The 17,991-nt window shown below is 38.7% G+C and overlaps 3 protein-coding genes across 4 annotated transcripts; 2 read left to right on the top strand and 1 right to left on the bottom strand.

Annotated features, from left to right (window-relative positions):
- Positions 1 to 615: 615 nt before the first annotated feature.
- On the bottom strand, positions 616 to 6,581 carry LOC107043657 (mitotic spindle assembly checkpoint protein MAD2A). Of its 2 annotated transcripts, XM_015265236.1 has the most exons (4): positions 6,375 to 6,581; positions 5,949 to 6,299; positions 4,469 to 4,707; positions 616 to 841 (listed from the first exon to the last, which is right to left on the bottom strand). In XM_015265236.1, exons 1-3 carry the CDS (start codon positions 6,442 to 6,444, stop codon positions 4,508 to 4,510), a joined length of 621 nt encoding a protein of 206 aa, XP_015120722.1. In that variant the 5' UTR covers positions 6,445 to 6,581; the 3' UTR covers positions 616 to 841; positions 4,469 to 4,507. The 2 variants fall into 2 exon arrangements, with proteins under 2 accessions (XP_015120722.1, XP_015120721.1); XM_015265235.1 differs by lacking the exon at positions 616 to 841 and having other exon boundaries at positions 4,373 to 4,707.
- Positions 6,582 to 10,508: 3,927 nt separating this feature from the next.
- Positions 10,509 to 12,811, top strand: LOC107043619 (odorant receptor 9a-like). The gene is made up of 9 exons (XM_015265182.2): positions 10,509 to 10,673; positions 11,012 to 11,131; positions 11,200 to 11,317; positions 11,387 to 11,651; positions 11,728 to 11,835; positions 11,891 to 11,981; positions 12,331 to 12,467; positions 12,541 to 12,673; positions 12,761 to 12,811. The coding sequence occupies exons 1-9, from the start codon at positions 10,509 to 10,511 to the stop codon at positions 12,809 to 12,811; spliced, it is 1,188 nt and encodes a 395-aa protein (XP_015120668.2).
- A 1,181-nt stretch (positions 12,812 to 13,992) lies between these two features.
- On the top strand, positions 13,993 to 15,782 carry LOC107043642 (odorant receptor 13a). Its single transcript, XM_015265210.2, has 9 exons — positions 13,993 to 14,136; positions 14,196 to 14,315; positions 14,418 to 14,535; positions 14,614 to 14,878; positions 14,955 to 15,062; positions 15,120 to 15,210; positions 15,296 to 15,432; positions 15,507 to 15,639; positions 15,712 to 15,782. Exons 1-9 carry the CDS (start codon positions 13,993 to 13,995, stop codon positions 15,760 to 15,762), a joined length of 1,167 nt encoding a protein of 388 aa, XP_015120696.2. The 3' UTR covers positions 15,763 to 15,782.
- Positions 15,783 to 17,991: the final 2,209 nt, after the last annotated feature.

Here is a 17,991-nt window from a genome sequence, read left to right as displayed (position 1 = left end):
GGAATTGCTCCAGAGGTGATTGACTTCGATGAAGAATTTGTACGAAATTTTCTAGATTTCAATATTTCTTGCAAAAAAAAAAAATATTTCTTGACATTACATAAAAAAATAAAAATATATATTTGCCACTTCCCAATTAATTATTATCAATATCAATACTCTTCATGTTTCCAGTCACCTCAACATCGAGTAATTCTATTTTTTTAAAACCCTCAAAACATTTTTCCCAGGAAATGTTCTCCTCGAAAAAAAAACTTAAAATTTCCCCCAAAACCCAGTCCTCCCCAAGATAAACTGTCCCTTAACAAAAAAACAGTATGAAAATGATGAAACATGCACTCTCCACATCTAATTAAGCATCACTTATCCCCATGACAAGTGAAATCATCAGAAAAACTCACAAGATATTTTGCAGAAAGTTCTTTCCCTCAAAAAAAGCCTCTGACATTTTCCCCCAACCACCCCAAAATTTCCGCGCCCGTCGCACCTTCCCCTCGCCGCCAACCACTCGTCGACTTCCTCCTCAAATCAACCATCTCCCGAAATTATCTCCACGATACGCATTATCCCCAATTACCCCCCCCCCCCCCCAAATGAACCCATATATTTATTTCTTCAAGGAACTCATTTTCATGTTTATCTTCTTATTCCACTCAACAAACGAAAATAAAAATAAAGACATATTCCCTTGGCATCGTCCCGGCGTCGTCGTGAGCCATCGAGGTCGACGTCTTTGAGTCCACGGTGCATCGTCCCCTCGTATGTATAATTATAACGTAACCAACTTACCTTAGTTGAGTTGAGAGCCGGACCCTCATTTTCGAGTTGATACTTCTCTCTCCTGAAATTTTGAATAACCGATTTTTCACGATTTTTCACGCATTTTTTTTAATCGCCCCCCCCCTCCCCCCCTGGGCATCCGGTGGCGGTTTCATTTTTCTCTGTTTCTCTCGAGCGAGATGAAACGAGAGGCCGAGTTAAGAGTTCTGTGAGGGCAAATGACTCTAGGTTCTATTTCCGGACTCTCGTGAATCATCTCGGGTTCACCTATCTTCCCGTGATTCTAACAGAAGATATTCCACTTGTGCCCATTAAAACACTTGGGCGAGGAGATCAGGAGAGGGGAGATTCTTTATTTCGTTGATTAAGGGGAGGTTCACCCCTGAAAAAACTTATCGTTTTTTCCACTTTAAAAAAATCTGGTGTAACGATTTTTAAAGCCTCTATTCCGTTTATCAAGTAATGTAATATGATGGGTATGTACATTTTTTTATCTCCTGTAATCTTTGTTTACAGTAATTGTAAAAAAAGAGAAATTAATTTCTTACTGTAATAAAAAAATTCATATATACCATAGTATGTAGAGTAGTTTATTATTATATTATTAGTACTAGGGGGCTACGCCCCCTGCTTGCTCCGCTCGCCGACCTTCATATGACCCCCTTGACCCTTATTCTGACCCTTGTGACCCTTAATCGGACCCTCATGACCCTCATTGTACCCCTCGTGAACCTTATTTCAATCCTGGTGACCCTTAGTTTCCGACGCTAGGCTTTTGACCCCGATGTCCCTTATTTGGACCCTTAATTTCACCCTTGTCACCCTTATTTTGGCCCTTAATCCCTGTAACCCTTTCTGACCCCTGGCTTTTAACGCCCATGTCCCCTATTTGGACCCTCACTTTAACCCTTGTAACCCTTGTGACCCTCGTGAACCTTATTAAAACCCTGGCGACCCTTAGTTTTTGACCCTTGGCTGTTAACCCCCATGTCCCTTATTTGGACCCTCACTCTAACCCTTGTAAGCCTTGTGACCCTTAATCTGATCCTTGTGACACTAATTTAGACCTTTAACTTCACCCTTGTTACCCTTATTTGGGCCCTTAATCCCTGTAACCCTTTCGGACCCTTGCAACTCCTAGTTTCTGACCCCCAGGACTTAATCTGATTCTTGTGACTCTCATTTGGATCCTTAATCTGACCCTCATTATAACCCTCGTGAACCTTATTTTAACCTTGGTGACCCTTAGTTTCTGATCCTTGGTTTCTGACCCCCACGTCCCTTATTTGGACCCTCACTCTAAACCTTGTAACCCTTGTGACACTTATTTAGACCCTTAATCTCAACCTTGTTACCCTTATTTGGGCCCTTGATCCCTGTAAACCTTTCTGACCCTTAGTTTCTGACCCTTGGTTTTTGACCCCCATGTCTCTTATTTGGACCCTTACTCTGACCCTTGTGACCCTTAATCTTGCGGACCTTAATCTGACAAACATAACCCTTAATCTGACCCTTGTGGCCCTTATTTGGACCCTTGTTCTGACCCTTGCAACCTTTAATATAATCCTTGTGACCTTATTCTGATCCTTGCGACCCTTATTATGATCCTTATGACCCTTATTTTGACCCTTATAACCCTTATTTTGACCCTCATGACCTTTGTGACCCCTAATTTCGAGTCCCAAATTTTTATCATCAAAGTCGATTTGGATTTTTGTGATGCGATTCTGTGGTTCAAAATTCGAGCTTTCGAAACAGTTTTTTGGATGTACTCACAATTATCGGTTTTTAAGTATGAAAAATGGGGGAGGAAATGCAGTTTGAAGGTCAATTGTCAATCAAAAATAGATCGTCTAGAAATTTTTTTCTCAAAAAACGAAAAAGTTTCGGTTGCTTCCATTCACAAAAAGCAATTGATATTCCCAAAACCGAGCCAAAAATCCACTCCGAAAATACTTAATTCCCTCAAAAATAAGTAGTCAACCTCAAGATCTCTCGCTCCCTGTTGAAAAATCAAGACCTTTTTGTTCCCATCAATATGTCACCAAAGATGCCCTCATTACCACCACTCAATTAAACCCACTCACCTCTACCCATCACCACGAATAATTCCATCTTGAAACTTTTATTACCCACTCCCATCTCCAATCGGATTTTGCCAGAAATTTCTTCATCACTCGACATGAAAATTGAATGGAGAATATTCAACTTCAAACACTACTGATTTTCCCTGCAGAATATTTTCTATTGAAGATTTCTGTTAAAAAAAACAGTGGCCAATTGAATTTTTGAGTGACCGTTGAAAAATCGATTTTTGGAAAAATATCAATTTTTTCGAATCTGTGAAAAATTGAATTTTAATTGGTGTCAATGGATAGAGCTTATTAAAGTCTATATTCATGAAAAAATTCATGAAATTCGATTGATCCCTTCCGAGAATTTTTTTTAAAAATGTCCAAAACTTTTTCTTCAGCTTTCGTTTTCTCATAATTTTGTTCAAGATAAACTCGTTCAACAACTGAATTTTCCCCCCATCCTTCAACTTCATGTCCCATCCACTGAAATCTGAATATTCATTCCCCCAAAAGTTATGACAATCCGAAATCCCCATACAATGTCGTCTCCTCAAAATGTATTAAACCAGAGACAGTATTAAACGAGTTGGAAGCACACAAGAGAGCCATTTCATACGGATCTTACGATTAACGAAAACTTGGCAGAGATGTGTGTTCCGAGGTCTCCGGGATGTGACGGCGAATATTTCTCATCTAAGCCAAGACAAACTTAATGGTTCACGGTAATTCGAGACTTCCGACAGGGTAAGTTTCCAGTATTTTTGGTGGGTGGAGGGGCCGTTAAAACCACTCGGGCGCCAGTCAAATGTCCACTATAACCCAATTATTTTTTCTCTTCGGGGGATATAAACACGTCTCGTAATACTATGTAACAGGCCATTGCTATTTGATGTAGCAAATTCGCGACGCTGATATTCACCCCTTCTAAATTAAGTAATAACTCTCTCTGCCTTGATTTTTTTCTCACAAATCAATTAATAGGAGAATCAGAGGGGTCAAACGTTCTTAAAGTAGTATGAACAAACTCCAGTTGAGTCGCTGAGTGTATCGAGAAAAATAAATCCAAAATGCCCAAAAAATAATCATTCATCATTGACAATTTTTTATATGAATTCTAACTTTGATGAGTATAAGAAATCAGTCAATTTTTTTTCTGATTTTTGGACGATAGTATCTCGTTTGACTAGTGTTTTCATCTACTTCAATGCTAACTTGATATTCATAACATGAAATGTTTATTTACTCCTTCCAATTTTTTCTAGATTCAAATCTTCATTCTAAATTAATTATTATCAACAATACTGTACAGACGATCGACGTTAACTTCCATTCAAAATTTATTTCAGATTCTAATCTTCGAAATCGAGCTGCTTTCATACTACCTTAAGCTTCTTAAAACCATTTCGCCCCAGTCCCTCCTATAAACCACTACAATAGACCCTTAAATAGCTAATTAACTTTATAAATTGAATTTCTAGTCGAACGGTGCAAAGAATGGAATCAAAAACATATTTATATCCAAACGATGACTGGAGTTCCCCAAATACTGTTTATTTACCATCATGCTTATAAGAGATATGAAAATATAAAAATGTTGGGGATGAAAAACTTACGAAAATACGATTTTGAGTGGTGGAAAGTGGAGCTAGGTTTTACGTGTTTCTGTAACTAACGACTGTGTCCATTTTGTGAATTGATGTTGAGAATGATCGTAACTGGACTTCCTGGCCGTTGGCGATGAACACGGGTTGTGTCTCGTCCCACTCCTTGGGTATGCCGACGTCGGGGACTGTGTAAGTGAAGATGTCGAAGGAGCAGAGGCAGTCCAGGAGGGGGAGGAAACTCACAGTACCTGCATTCACACATTAAAATCGTTCATTAGAAAAAAAAACGAAAAATGCGAACATTTTTTAATCGAGAAGAGAAGCCACATTTTGAAGAACTATTTTTTGTAGAGAATTCAACACTTGAAAATTGTTGACAATATTAAAAGACAAACTATTATCTTGTATAATTTTGTACAGAAGTCTAGAATAATTCCTCATCGAGATAATTTAATGTAAAATTGATTGAAAAGAGGTAAATACTTTTTTTGCTAATTAGCTAGTTAATGATGCGTTTAACTAGAGAATTTCGTTTTTTGCAGAGAATTCAATTCTCTAAAAAAAATGTTTTTTGAAATTTTTCTCAAAATCCCATCATTACCAAAATAATGAACAATTTAACAAGATGAAAAATTCACTTTTTGATTTTCATGATTTTTCAATTTTTTGAAAAAACATTTTTCATAGAGAATTCCACATTTGCAAAATGTTGGAGCCTAAAATAATTCCTTATTTAAGAAAATTTAATGTAAAATCGATTGAAAATAGATGAACAGTTTTTTTTTGTTAATTATCTAGTTAATGATGGGTTTAACGAGATAATTTCAAAAGATTTTTTTTGCAGAGAATTCAATTCTCTGCAAAAGATGTCTTTTGTCATTCTTCTGAAAATCCCATCATTACCAAGATAATTAACCATTTAACAAGATGAAAAATTCATGTGTTGATTTTCATCATCTTTCACATTAAAAAAAAATATTTTTCATACAGAATTCAACATTTACAAAATATTGGCGATATAAAAAAAACAAACTATTGTATCATTTTTTTCAGAAGCCTAGAATAATTCCTCATTGAGATAATTCAATGTAAAATCGACTGAAAAGAGAAACAAACTTCGAAGTTTCACCATTTTTTCAACAATTTTCTTTGTTAAATATCTCGATAATGATAGGTTTACCAAGAGAATTTCAAGATTTTTTTTGCAAACAATTCAATTCTCTACAAAAGATCATTCCCAAGATAATTAAAAAATTAAGACGAAAAATGAAAGATTCACTTGTTGATTTCCCCAATTTCCCCGTTATTGTCACAATAATTATTTACAAATTATTATTCTTTCTACTAATTATCTCAAAGTCTGATTTAAAAACTCAACCTTCTCCGCTAAAAAAATCCTAAGACAACAAAACATAAACAATAAATAACAAAATAAAATAGCAGAAAAACACTTGAACATAAAAACAAAGGAATGAATAAATAATTTCACCTGTTATTTGCCTGATGACCTCTCGAATCTCCTTCTGAATGGCCTGAACATCCTTAGTCCCGACCTCTGGTAGCCTCCCCTTGCCCTTATCGCCCTCATCGCCCTCATACGCGACCTTGAAGTCCCACTTCTCGAGAACCTCCTTCGTATTTACATTAGTGATAACAAGTGTGACTTGATGAATTTTCCTCTGCAGAAGCCACTCCTCAACCTGACCGAGGACAGTGTCCATGAAATTCTTGATTTTTTCATCAGTCGACATGAGGATGGCCATGCCAAAGTGCTCAGCAGGCTCAAAGGTCTCTGGTGGATAGATTCCACGCTGATACAAGATACTGTTGATCCCATAGACTGAATAAAATCGATGAAAGGTCAGTCCTTTGTCACCAAAAACAGAGGGAAAATAATACGATCAATCAAACTCACGAAGATATTTCTTCACCAACTCTGCAGAGCCCTTCAGGGTGATGCACTTTCCCTTCTGCTGGGTCTCCATCCTCTCGGAGATTCAACTTCCAGTCAATTGATAAAAATAGAAAGACTCAGATGTTATTCGCTAAAGGGCTTTAACGTTAATTTGGAGGTTATGCGGCTAGTGTCGGTTTTGGCGGAATTTGAATTTGAAAAGCGCTTGGAATTGCTCGTTCGGAGTGGAAATGAGGAGAAATTGTGATGAAGAGGTTTGTGGGAGAGATCACAGAGGGCGGGACTGGGAACTGGCTCGGTAGTGACGTTAGGGATCGTCACGACCATCTAATGGTGGAGAATAATTATTATGGGATGGTATCTCTTCAACGGGGAATAACTTTCGAAAAATTTAATTTCAACAGAATATTTCCTAGTCGACGCATCCAAGTGACTCTTATTGATTCCCTCGTGACTCTTATTTTTGAATTATATAGGCTGACGATGGAAACAAACCTTTTTTTTTTCACCCCAAGCCAATATGCCATATTTAGGCTTTTTTCGGGGGGAAAGTCGACTTTCGCCAAAATCGAATTTTTCCGCCGGGTGAACGCCGATTCTGTATTTTCCGGCCCGCCTGAGTAGTGGCGGCTATCTCTACATTTGATATTGTCATGGTGGTTCTCTCAGCGGACATATTACTCTTTCTCTATGCACAACATGCATGTGGACTATTTGCAGCTTTGGGGTGATACTGATACAATATATACTTTTCACATGGATTTCATTGGATGTTGTTTAACGTAATCGTTTTGTGATAAGACTTGCCATCGAAAATTTACCGGTTAATGTCCTTTCTCGGTCAGTATATCAGAAAGTGTGCCATAATACATCATCGAATACTTGAGTAAGTAACCATTGAGACGCATCTTCATTATTGATCGAATGATGATCTCTCCACAGGTTTTCAAACACCATTGAAAATATTTTTTGCTGGAATTTTTTCGTTACGGTTGGACTTAACATGATGGTCATAAGCATGACCGCGGTGCAGGTAGATTAGCTTTTAAGAACTAACAAACAGCGATTCCGAACGCTTTTTCTTCTAGGTTGTCATCAATTTGAATCCAGTAGCCTTACTTTTGAAGACCATAATGTTCACGACAGCATCTGTGATGCATCTGTTCATCCAATGTTTCATGTCACAACAGATTATAGAAAGCAGTCTTGGCGTTCAACAAAGCATGTAGGTATTAAACGTATTTTGGTTATTCTTAGGGCGCGTTTTTGGTTCAATTCAACCACGGCTAGCCCGTGGTTACAGTTAAATCAAGACTCCGTCACCACTGAGTCCAACCAATCCGTAGACTACGTCTATGAACCAATCAGCGATCTTAACCCGGAGTTGACTTAACTTTAATCGTGATTACCTAAACCAGAAACTGGCCCTTATACTTTTCCGGATTTGAAGATCTCGTTTGCCCTTGAGATCCAGCCGCATCAGGTCATGGCTGTGCGTCAGTAGCACACTGAGTAAGCAATGTAAAATCATCATTGATCATTGTATCCTGGTGTGTTTGATGGCTTCGATGCATCACTAGGTCTTGATCTAGGAATTAATGTCATCACTGAATTATGTAGAGGTACCATCGGTAATATGTAACACTTGAATTTTTTTCTTCATTGTTCTTCTACGGATCAACTAATCTTGTCGATCTAACTATCCGTCATGTAAGTGAAATAAGAAATCTGTAAGTCCAAGCAAAGGATCATCATATATTCTCATCTCGATCAAAATATGTAAGAATATACAATGGGAATGGCGTGAGTACATCTAGAATCAACTCACTCACCGGTGTCTTCCACAACAATGCCAGAACGATCGTGGAAACAATGAACTTCGATTGCATTTCTCGAATAACACTATCATGTATTCACGGAGCGTCACTCTTTGATGGTTCCACCCGCAATTTTCCCTCCGCTGATGAAAAGAAAGAAAACAACTGTTATTTCACAGGCGTTCTCGCAATTATGGCCAGACTGCCGAAATATTCAGTCTGAGGTATCTATCCAAGATGGTGGAATGATGCGAAAATTGAAGGTGTAGATACCTCGAGTAAACTTTCCGTGAAAATCATAAGGTGCGAATTCTTGGTAAAAAATATTCTAGTTGATATCGATTGTCTTTGACTGACGTTTGTCGGTACACCTGTGTTCAACTCATCACTTCCGCCCACAAAATTTCTTATTCCAAGAGACTTCGGGATAATGGACTATTGTCTGAGCCAGGTGTTGTGTTTCGACGTCAGCGTAACGAAGGGTTTGGGGCACCAACTTATTTACTACGGGAGTGGGGAAGGAGGATTCAATCGATACGAACTGACTTTACAGTTTCACCAGAGGAGCAGAACACAGAAAGAAATAGTGGATTAGCTTTAGAAAAGAGTTTCTAGATTCTAGAAACCATGATTTCTAATCTTCACTTTTCTACGATCCAGAAAGTATTTTCCAAGTTCTAGAAAAAAATTGTATGGAGTTAATGATCAACATTGCTATTAAGTCTAAACCGTAATACAGTGGACTCTGGTTAGAGTCGACTGTTTTGCGGAATAGGGGAAGCGAATTCGGAGAATGCGACTCTATTTCCCTGCCCCCACTACGCGCTCACGCCGAGCCGGACTTCCGAGAAAACGGAACGATAAAATGAAAAATACTATTTCTTTTCTCTCTCAATTCAACACTTTATTTTAATGATAAACTTTGTTCACAGTTTCAACTATAATAGCAATATTCGTATAGATTCAGACGATTTTTTTATTATCAATATTTTTAATTTCATTGACTATATTTGATCACAGAAGCTTTGTACCTCATNACTATTTCTTTTCTCTCTCAATTCAACACTTTATTTTAATGATAAACTTTGTTCACAGTTTCAACTATAATAGCAATATTCGNATAATAGCAATATTCATATAGATTCAGACGATTTTTTTATTATCAATATTTTTAATTTCATTGACTATATTTGATCACAGAAGCTTTGTACCTAACATTCCATAGAACAGATATTTCTTCTGGAGTTAACGAACCATGTGAATCAAAAATGTTACAGTCGTTTTCTTTACCTCCCTTCATTATTTTATTTAATCCAATTTCGAATTAATTTTATGCCAACAAAACGAGATCCTCCCCCCATAACAGCCAGAAGTGGACTAAATTTTTTGATCGACAATTCAAATGCAGAATATTTTATTTTTCGTCTTTACTGGAATCGGAAGACAATAGCAATTTGAAGAAAATATTGGAGTGTTTACTCTCTGGCTTGCGTGGGGACAGAGTGGGGGAAGCGCTCGAGCGGCGAGACAAAAAAATTGAGGGGAAGTTCGACACTAACCAATATGCCTCTAACCAGAGTCCACTGTACTCTAAATTTGAGAAAAGATATTTTCTAAAGTCTAGACAATTTCTTGAATTTTGTGAGGGGGTCTTTTGTAAAGAGGGGGGTTATCTATGAAGCAAAGTTTTGTGGAAGAGGGAGGGGGTCTTATTGACGAGGTGTTCGTGTATTGGGGCGTTTAGTTTGGTCGAGGTTCCAGTTCTAACAAGTCCTACTGAGTGCTACTTACGTCCCGAATCAGGACTAAGAAGGAGTACTTCAAGTATTGATGAAATTCTTAGAATTCTACCCTAATTCTTGGATGGTCTGGAGGATACCTGGGTTCGGGGGGTCTCCCCATTCCCCATATATAGATTTAAATGTTGCCTCCCTTTTTGGGATTCACTCCAGCTGCCTCCACTGGCTCTGAAAATTTAATTCCTAAAGTAACTAATTTAACTAAATAAATCTAAATTTAAATTATTAAATTAGATCAGTTAAATTACATGAATAATTTTAAATTTAAAAAATTGCTGTAAGAAGGACAGTGGAGGTAAAGGAACATCTTATAACTAAAGAAATCAATAATTCTAATAGTCATAAACGCAAAGGAATTATAGATGAATTGACCCATACAACAACTTAGGAGCGTTTACCATGGATGACTAAAGAGAATTAGAAAGGACTTAAATCTTGACACGGGTTTCTAGAATCTAGAAACTCCTTTCTAAGGCTCATCCACTATTTCTTTCTGTGAAGTCATGCGGCGAAGAAGTATGGTTGGGACGAGCAATAGCGAAGACTTCTGGGATCAGCCTTACTACTGGTTTACAAAGACTGTGTTTCGGGCGATTGGTCACTGGCCGTATCAGTCACGGCTGGAACTTCTCATGTGCCGCACAGTACTACAATTCACTTATTGGATTCAAATAGTACCACAGGTGAGCCATCATTACAGTAGACTCTCGCTAGTTGCTCATCGAAAGGGCTGTAGGGGTAATATTTCCAAGAAATGAGCAACTTTCCACCGGCCCCCACTCCTCAACCGATGCCGATCCAAGTTCTCAGAAAAATGAGGGGGAATGAAGAGATTTATTTTCGAATAAAATTATTTGGGCCTCTGTGTTTACGTACGGAGTACAAAAGAAAGCGATAGGGTGGTAAATTTCTGGTAAATTTTTACGTTTTTTTTCTGGTAATTTTTCTTGAACTTTTCTCTCCGTGCAGGACAAAATATTGTCGAACAGTTTGTTAGGCAACCTTATTCTTGTGCCTCTAGATAATCGCAGTCATTCGTCATTATGACGATTTAGATCTCATCATGGAGACGATGAGTTCCTTTATTACTGATATAGCTGTAATATGCAATTTGAGTACGTTCTTTTTCAACTCTGACAAGGTAGATGATGTATATCACTGTATTAAGTTCTTATGTAAGACCGGATTGACCGTGATATTAATTGTCAGATTCAACTCCTCCTGGAGCAAGTCAAGGAGGACTGGAATATTTTTCCAATGGATAACGGGTTACAATTGCTCCACGAATATACTCAATTGGGAAAACAGAGGGCAATACTGTATTCAGGTTGGTCAGAAAGTGGAAAGCACGTGAATGACAAGCTTTTTCTTAATTTTTGTTCAATTTTTTTTCCAGGCGGTCTCTATGCCTCATGGTTCGTGTTTGTAAGTGAACCAGTACACGTCAAGTTATTTCTCCTCTTCAAACCATCGAATAAAACATTGCCATTGAGATTCGCTATACCAGTGGATTATGGTCCACTTGACATGGAAAAATACTATTACACTATTCTAGTAGTAGCAGCTGTCTCCATATTTGGTATTGTCACGGTGATTGTCTCAGCTGACATATTACTGTTCCTCTACGCCCAACATGCGTGTGGGATATTTGCAGCATTGGGGTGATGTACTGATACAATATATACTTTTCACATGGCTTCCTTAGCATGATTTTTAACGTGATCGTTTTGCTATAAGATTTGCCATCGAAAATTTACCAGTTGATGACTCCTTCCGGGATAAGACGAAAGATTATGAATATCAGTATATGAAGAAGTGTGTTATAATACATCATCGAACACTTGAGTAAGTAAATGTGGAGATGCATCTTCGTTATTGATTGAGAGTAGTCTCCCAACAGGTTTTCGAACACCATTGAAGATATTTTTTGCTGGAATTTTTTTGTGATGATTGGGCTCAACATGATCGTCATAAGCATGACTGCGGTGCAGGTAGTCTCATTCTGAAGAACTAACGAATGAGATGGGGAATACAGCTTCCCTTGACGGATCACTCGATAGGGGGTTCCAGTTGTTCACCCAGTCAAAGGCTAGTCGATCATGGTTTGATAGATCGACCATCGATCAACTAACGATCGAGAATCGATCGACCAACGATGGATTAGCAATCGACTAAACATCGACCTATGATCGACCATCGATCGACTAGTGATCAAACAACGATCGACCGGCCATCGACCGAGTGAACAAGTCGACCTCCTGTTGAGCTACCATCGAGTAGTCATTAATCGATCTGTCAGGGTCGCACCTTGGAAGTTAATTCTGAGGGCTGATTTTCTAGGTTGTTACCAATCTGGATGCAGTAGCCAGACTTTTCAAGACCTTGGTTTACGCGATTGCTCTGACGGTGCATCTATTCATTCAATGTTTCATGTCACAACAGATTATAGACAGCAGTCTTGGCGCTCAACAAAGCTTGTAAGCATACTTCATCATTCATTACAGCTTATACTCATCAAGATTTAGAGACCCTAATATCTGTACATTCTAGAATGAATGCGAGATGGTATCTCAGTACAGACCAAACGAAACAATTGTTGCAATTTATGATCATGAGGAGTCAAATTCCGTGTCAGCTGACTGCCGGGAAGGTGGTGCTCATGTCCCTAAATACATTCAGTTCCGTAAGACACCGAGTTGGATATTTCTTAATCATCATTTCACTTTTAGTCTCGTATACCTATTATCCTTGCAATAATTATTAATTACAGATAATCAGAACCTCGGTGACTTATTTCACAGTATTCTTAGACATGCAATAAACTATGGAATATTAGTACCACCCACTTGTTAAAAGGATGATTCTGGAAGGCAGAATATGGAATCTCAAATTTATTGAGAATAGTCTCTAATCATTCAATCCTATTCGACTGATTTGTAAGATTTTAGTGGAGAAAATTTCCGATATTAATGCATATGAATCTCTGTACATTTTCCAAACATCGTCGATGAATATATTTCGTAGCTAAATACAAAAAATTCCAATAGCCCGCAAACCTTAACGCCCTTGCTTCTCGTCCGTCGCAGGTCGTCTTGCCGTGAGGCGAGTGGGGGTAATCGTGGCGCATGCATGCGCTGGAGAGTGGGGACGTGGTACATGAATAACGGGGTTAAATATTTCTATCACAAAATTTTTTTTTTTTATCTTATGAAATTGAAACGCAGAGCGAGACGAGTCTTTGCACTCATCGAGGGAAAATTTATGCTGACCGCTTATACGACGTTAACCAAGTTAAAATTGAAGTTAAATTAATAGCCGCGAACTACTGATCATAAAGTATGGAACAAACGAAATGGAGAGGAGGAAATTGAAGACATCAACTTACGACTGAAAACGTACTCTGGAACAAACCTTTTTGACAATCGCAAAAAAAACTCCCGAAATGCGCGCAAATTTCTTCTTCACGTACAAATAATCACAACAATATTCTTATGGAAAACTTACGGATGGACATTCTTTATCCAAATGAAACACGTGCAGCTGCTGCGGTCGCTGCGAGTTTATGGTGCTCGACTTCATCTATGATTCGCACTGCCCAGAAGAAAGAAAGTTGATGCCCATCAACTGTTATTTTCCCTGCGATTTCACACCAGCAGGTGCCTTCTGCGAATGTCATGAGTAACGTCTGTAATCAAGAAGGTGGGGTGTTGTGAAAATTGAAGGTATAAGCACCCGCTGGTTTTCAACTGATGTTTGCATGTGCGTCTACGTTTAACTCTTCACCCCCTCCCACAATATTTCGTATTCCAAGAGACTGTCCGATAATGCACTACTGTCCAACACCGATGGTGTGTTCTGACAGTCGTCTGATGAAGGGTTTGGTACTTCTTATGATACGCAAGGAGTAGGAGAAAGGTGTAATCGATACTGAATAACTTTTTGGTCTCAGTTGTGGAGCAGACCTCGAATTCAACAGTCAGTATGGACATAATAAGCGATGAAATGGACTTCTGGGACCAGCCTTACTACTGGTTGACGAAAACTGTGCTTCGTGCGATTGGTCACTGGCCCTTTCAGGCCCGGAGGGAACGCATCATATGCCGCATAATCCTGCACTTTATTTATTGGATTCAAGTTATACCAGAGGTAATGTACCAATCCACAAATTGTCTTCGTTGTTGTCATGGATTTACTTTTTTGCGCAGGTTATTGTTGTTGTACGGCACTTCGATGATGCTGACCTCGTCATGGAAACGGTGAGCTCATTCCTGATTGATATAGGGGCCATAGCCAATATATGCACCTTCATCGTCTACTCTGATAAGGTAAGGAAACTGTATCTCTGGATTCCATGATTTTCATTTGAATAGAAGACGTCACTCCTGAAGCGATCTCGAAAGGGCAATCTTTAAGACGAGAGTTTTCAGATTCGAAACCTTTTGGAAGAGATCAAGCAAAACTGGAAAATTTTTCCAAAGCACAATGGATTACAACTACTTCATCAATATTCTCAATCGGGAAGGACTAGATCAATAGTATATTCAGGTGCATTCAAGTGTCGATAATATGACTGCTATCCAATGGGTGCTGAAACTCTTGTCATATTGCTTTTTCGGTTCACAGCCTATCTCTGGGCCGCGTGGTCGGTATTTGTTAGTGAGCCAGTACATTTCAGACTGGTTCGTCTCTTCATACCATCAAATAAAACATTGCCAATGAGGTTCGCTATACCAGTAGATTATGGTCCACTTGACGTGGAGAAACATTATTACACTATTTTAGTCGTGGCAGCTATATCGATATTCGCTATTGTCACGCTGATTATCGCTGCTGACTTATTGCTATTTCTGTACGCACATCATGCTTGTGGACTACTCGCCGCATTGGGGTGATGTACTGATACAATATATGCTTTTATCACGGGATAAATTGGATGATTTTTAACGTAATCGTTTTGGGATAAGATTGGCCATCGAAAATTTACCAGTTGATGCCACTTCTCCGAGAAAGGCGACCGATGATGAGTACCAGTATATGAAGAACTGTATCGTACTACATAGTCGAACAATTCGGTACGTAACTGTTAAGGATACATCATCGTTATTGATCGAACCAGCTATTTCTGACAGATTTTCAGACACCGTTGAAGAGATTTTCTGCTGGAACTTCTTTATGACCATCGGACTCAATATGATTGTCATCAGCATGACTGCATTCCAGGTAGAATAGTTATGAGGAACTACCAAACAGTGTGCAAAATATAGAATTTGATCCTGAGAGTCAATTCTGAATGATGATTTCCTAGGTGGTAACTAATCTGAATACCCTACCCAGACTTTTCAAGACCTTAGTTTTTGCAGTGGCTTCAGTGATGCATCTGTTTATCCAGTGTTTCATGTCGCAACAGATTATAGACCTCAGTCTTGCGATTGAACAAAGCCTGTAAGTATCATCTGTATGCGACTACGAAAATTAACTTCCTATGATTAATGAGACGTGTTCTTCGTCTTCAACAGGATGAACGCAAAATGGTATCACGCTACAAGACGAACCAAGCAGTTGATGCAATTTATGATGGTGAGAAGTCATTTTCCATGTCAGTTGACTGCAGGTAGAATGATGCTAATGTCTCTGGATACATTCAGTTCTGTAAGAAACCTCGTTTTGTGAAGGCAATAACGATTTTAGGCCGTCTGAGCCAAACATCTTTATTATTTACAGGTCATCAGAACATCCGTAAGTTACTTCATGGTATTTATGGATATGCAGTGAATGATCAACTTGAAATGCCCCGAGAATATCCTCTTGCTATTCAATGGCACAAGAGTAATTTTTAATACTTCGACGACAAATATTAGCAAATATTAACATGTGAATTTCAATAGATCATCCGCCCACTTGTTAATTAGTCATTAAAATATACGTACAATTTATTAGTTGAATATCAACAACTTTCATCGACTTGCAGAGGTTTCACCTTCTCACATGAGACGACTGCAATTCAATCAGATGAATTAAATTCTTTTTTTTTTCGTTTTCATTTGCGCTGGAAAGCCCTTACGGGTTTATTCGGCCTACCCCGCTGTGTCTGACGCATTCACCCCTGCGTGAAGGAGGAGTTGCGGGGAATCACAGAAAACTTTTGTCGATACAGTCGGTTACTCTATTATCAACCAACCAAAGCATTGATCCACGAGCAACAGAAGTAGGCAACAAAATCGAAGGCATAAGCAACAGCTACTGTTTTGGATTGTGCGTTGGAGCGTGGGTCAAACTGTGTGAAATTCATACATTATTTAATTGTAGCATCTAGTCAAATAATTACCATCGGTCGGAAAATATCCATCCGTCGGTATGTCACCGGCGTATGGAATGTATCCGGTAGTTGGCGATTCTCAAATGAAATTTTTCACAAAATTATCCTCCAAAACGAACCCCGACCGCTTAGCAGTCAAGCCGAACCATGTGATTTAATGACCGCGACCACTGGACGTCAGGATAAATTGAATTCAATAAATTTGTAATGGTTGGTAAAGCAGTGATTCAGACTAAGATTCATTCTATCAGCAGCAAATCACCGTCGATCCACCCTATCCAGTCGCAGTAACAAGCCAGAAAACTACTGATTCTTGATTCATCAATCCCGTATCATGATTTCTGAAAGAGAAACGGCAGAGTGTTGTTTTAACCACTTGCTAACAGTTTAAATTCAACCGAGGGGGGTATATCCAGCTGAGATTTGCGGGTTTAACTAAATTGTAGGCGATGCGATGCAAATGGTTCTGTAACAGCTTCCCCTCCAGGGTCCCTTACTCACTCTTCCGGGTGTATTAACAACGTTGGCCCTGCCACTGGTTTAAACCTCAACGTCCCTATACATATTTTAACACGCCCGGCAACCGCAAGAAAATTGCCTATTACGTATAAACGATTGCTCTATATGTACATGAATACATTCAAGAAACAAATGGATTTTTCGACGCATTTTATAACAGCCGCAGGCTGAAAAAATAATCGGAATGATCAATGTTTCGGCATCAACAGTCAAATATACATGAACAGAAGCAAAAATATATCATGCAAAAAACAATATTTCGCGAGGAGGGGGAGGGGTGAGAGGGGGTCGAAGATAATAAGGGGTTGGCGCGTTTTGTGGAGGCGGGGCGCGAGTGCCATCAGTGGCTCTTTTAGTACGCGCTTACTCGTTACACCAAGGCTGTTTAATTAAACTTGTAACGCTTCGGCGCAGGATAACTACGATCTTGTTATGCGCCTGGCGTAGACTCCTTCTACTATGTATATCTTTGTCATAACCTCCCCTTCCCCTACCTTCGATTGCCGTGGATTTAGTTACAGCTTCGGGTAATAATCTGATGTCTATATTTGTGACGAAAATTTTGGAGGGATATTTGAGAAGCTGTTCGATGAGAGGATGTCCATTTCCGAGGAAGTGAGTAGATGAAATTTTTTGAGTGGTTACATTGAGAGATATAAGGAATCAATTTTAAACGAGTGGGATATGGCTTTCATCGTGATATAGTCAATATTTTTTTTCTAATCGACAATCTGCTTTCGAATGGAATTTCTGCGATGATGTATTTTAAATTGAATTCAATGATTCATTGAATTCAATATTGGTGCTACGTGGGCAGCTATCATTGGCTCAATGTTTGTAGCCAACATTGACCCAATGCTGGCAGTCAACACTGCCTCAATGTTGGTACCAACATTACTGCAATACTGGTAGTCAATATTTACTCAATGTTGGTAGTCAACATTTACTCAATTTTGGTACTCAACATTGCCACAATGTTGGTAGTCAACATTTACTCAATGTTGGTAGTCAATATTTACTCAATGTTGGTAGTCAAAATTTACTCAATGTTGGTAGTCAACATTTACTCAATTTTGGTACTCAACATTGCCACAATGTTGGTAGTCACTATTTACTCAATGTTGGTAGTCAATATTTACTCAATGTTGGTAGTCAAAATTTACTCA

Source organism: Diachasma alloeum, unplaced genomic scaffold (genome assembly GCF_001412515.2).
Source record: "Diachasma alloeum isolate Michigan unplaced genomic scaffold, Dall2.0 Dall_scaffold_00608, whole genome shotgun sequence".
NCBI lineage: Eukaryota > Metazoa > Arthropoda > Insecta > Hymenoptera > Braconidae > Diachasma > Diachasma alloeum.
The sequence above is the reverse complement of the archived record's forward strand: the minus strand, read 5'-3'. Positions and strand labels throughout refer to the sequence as shown.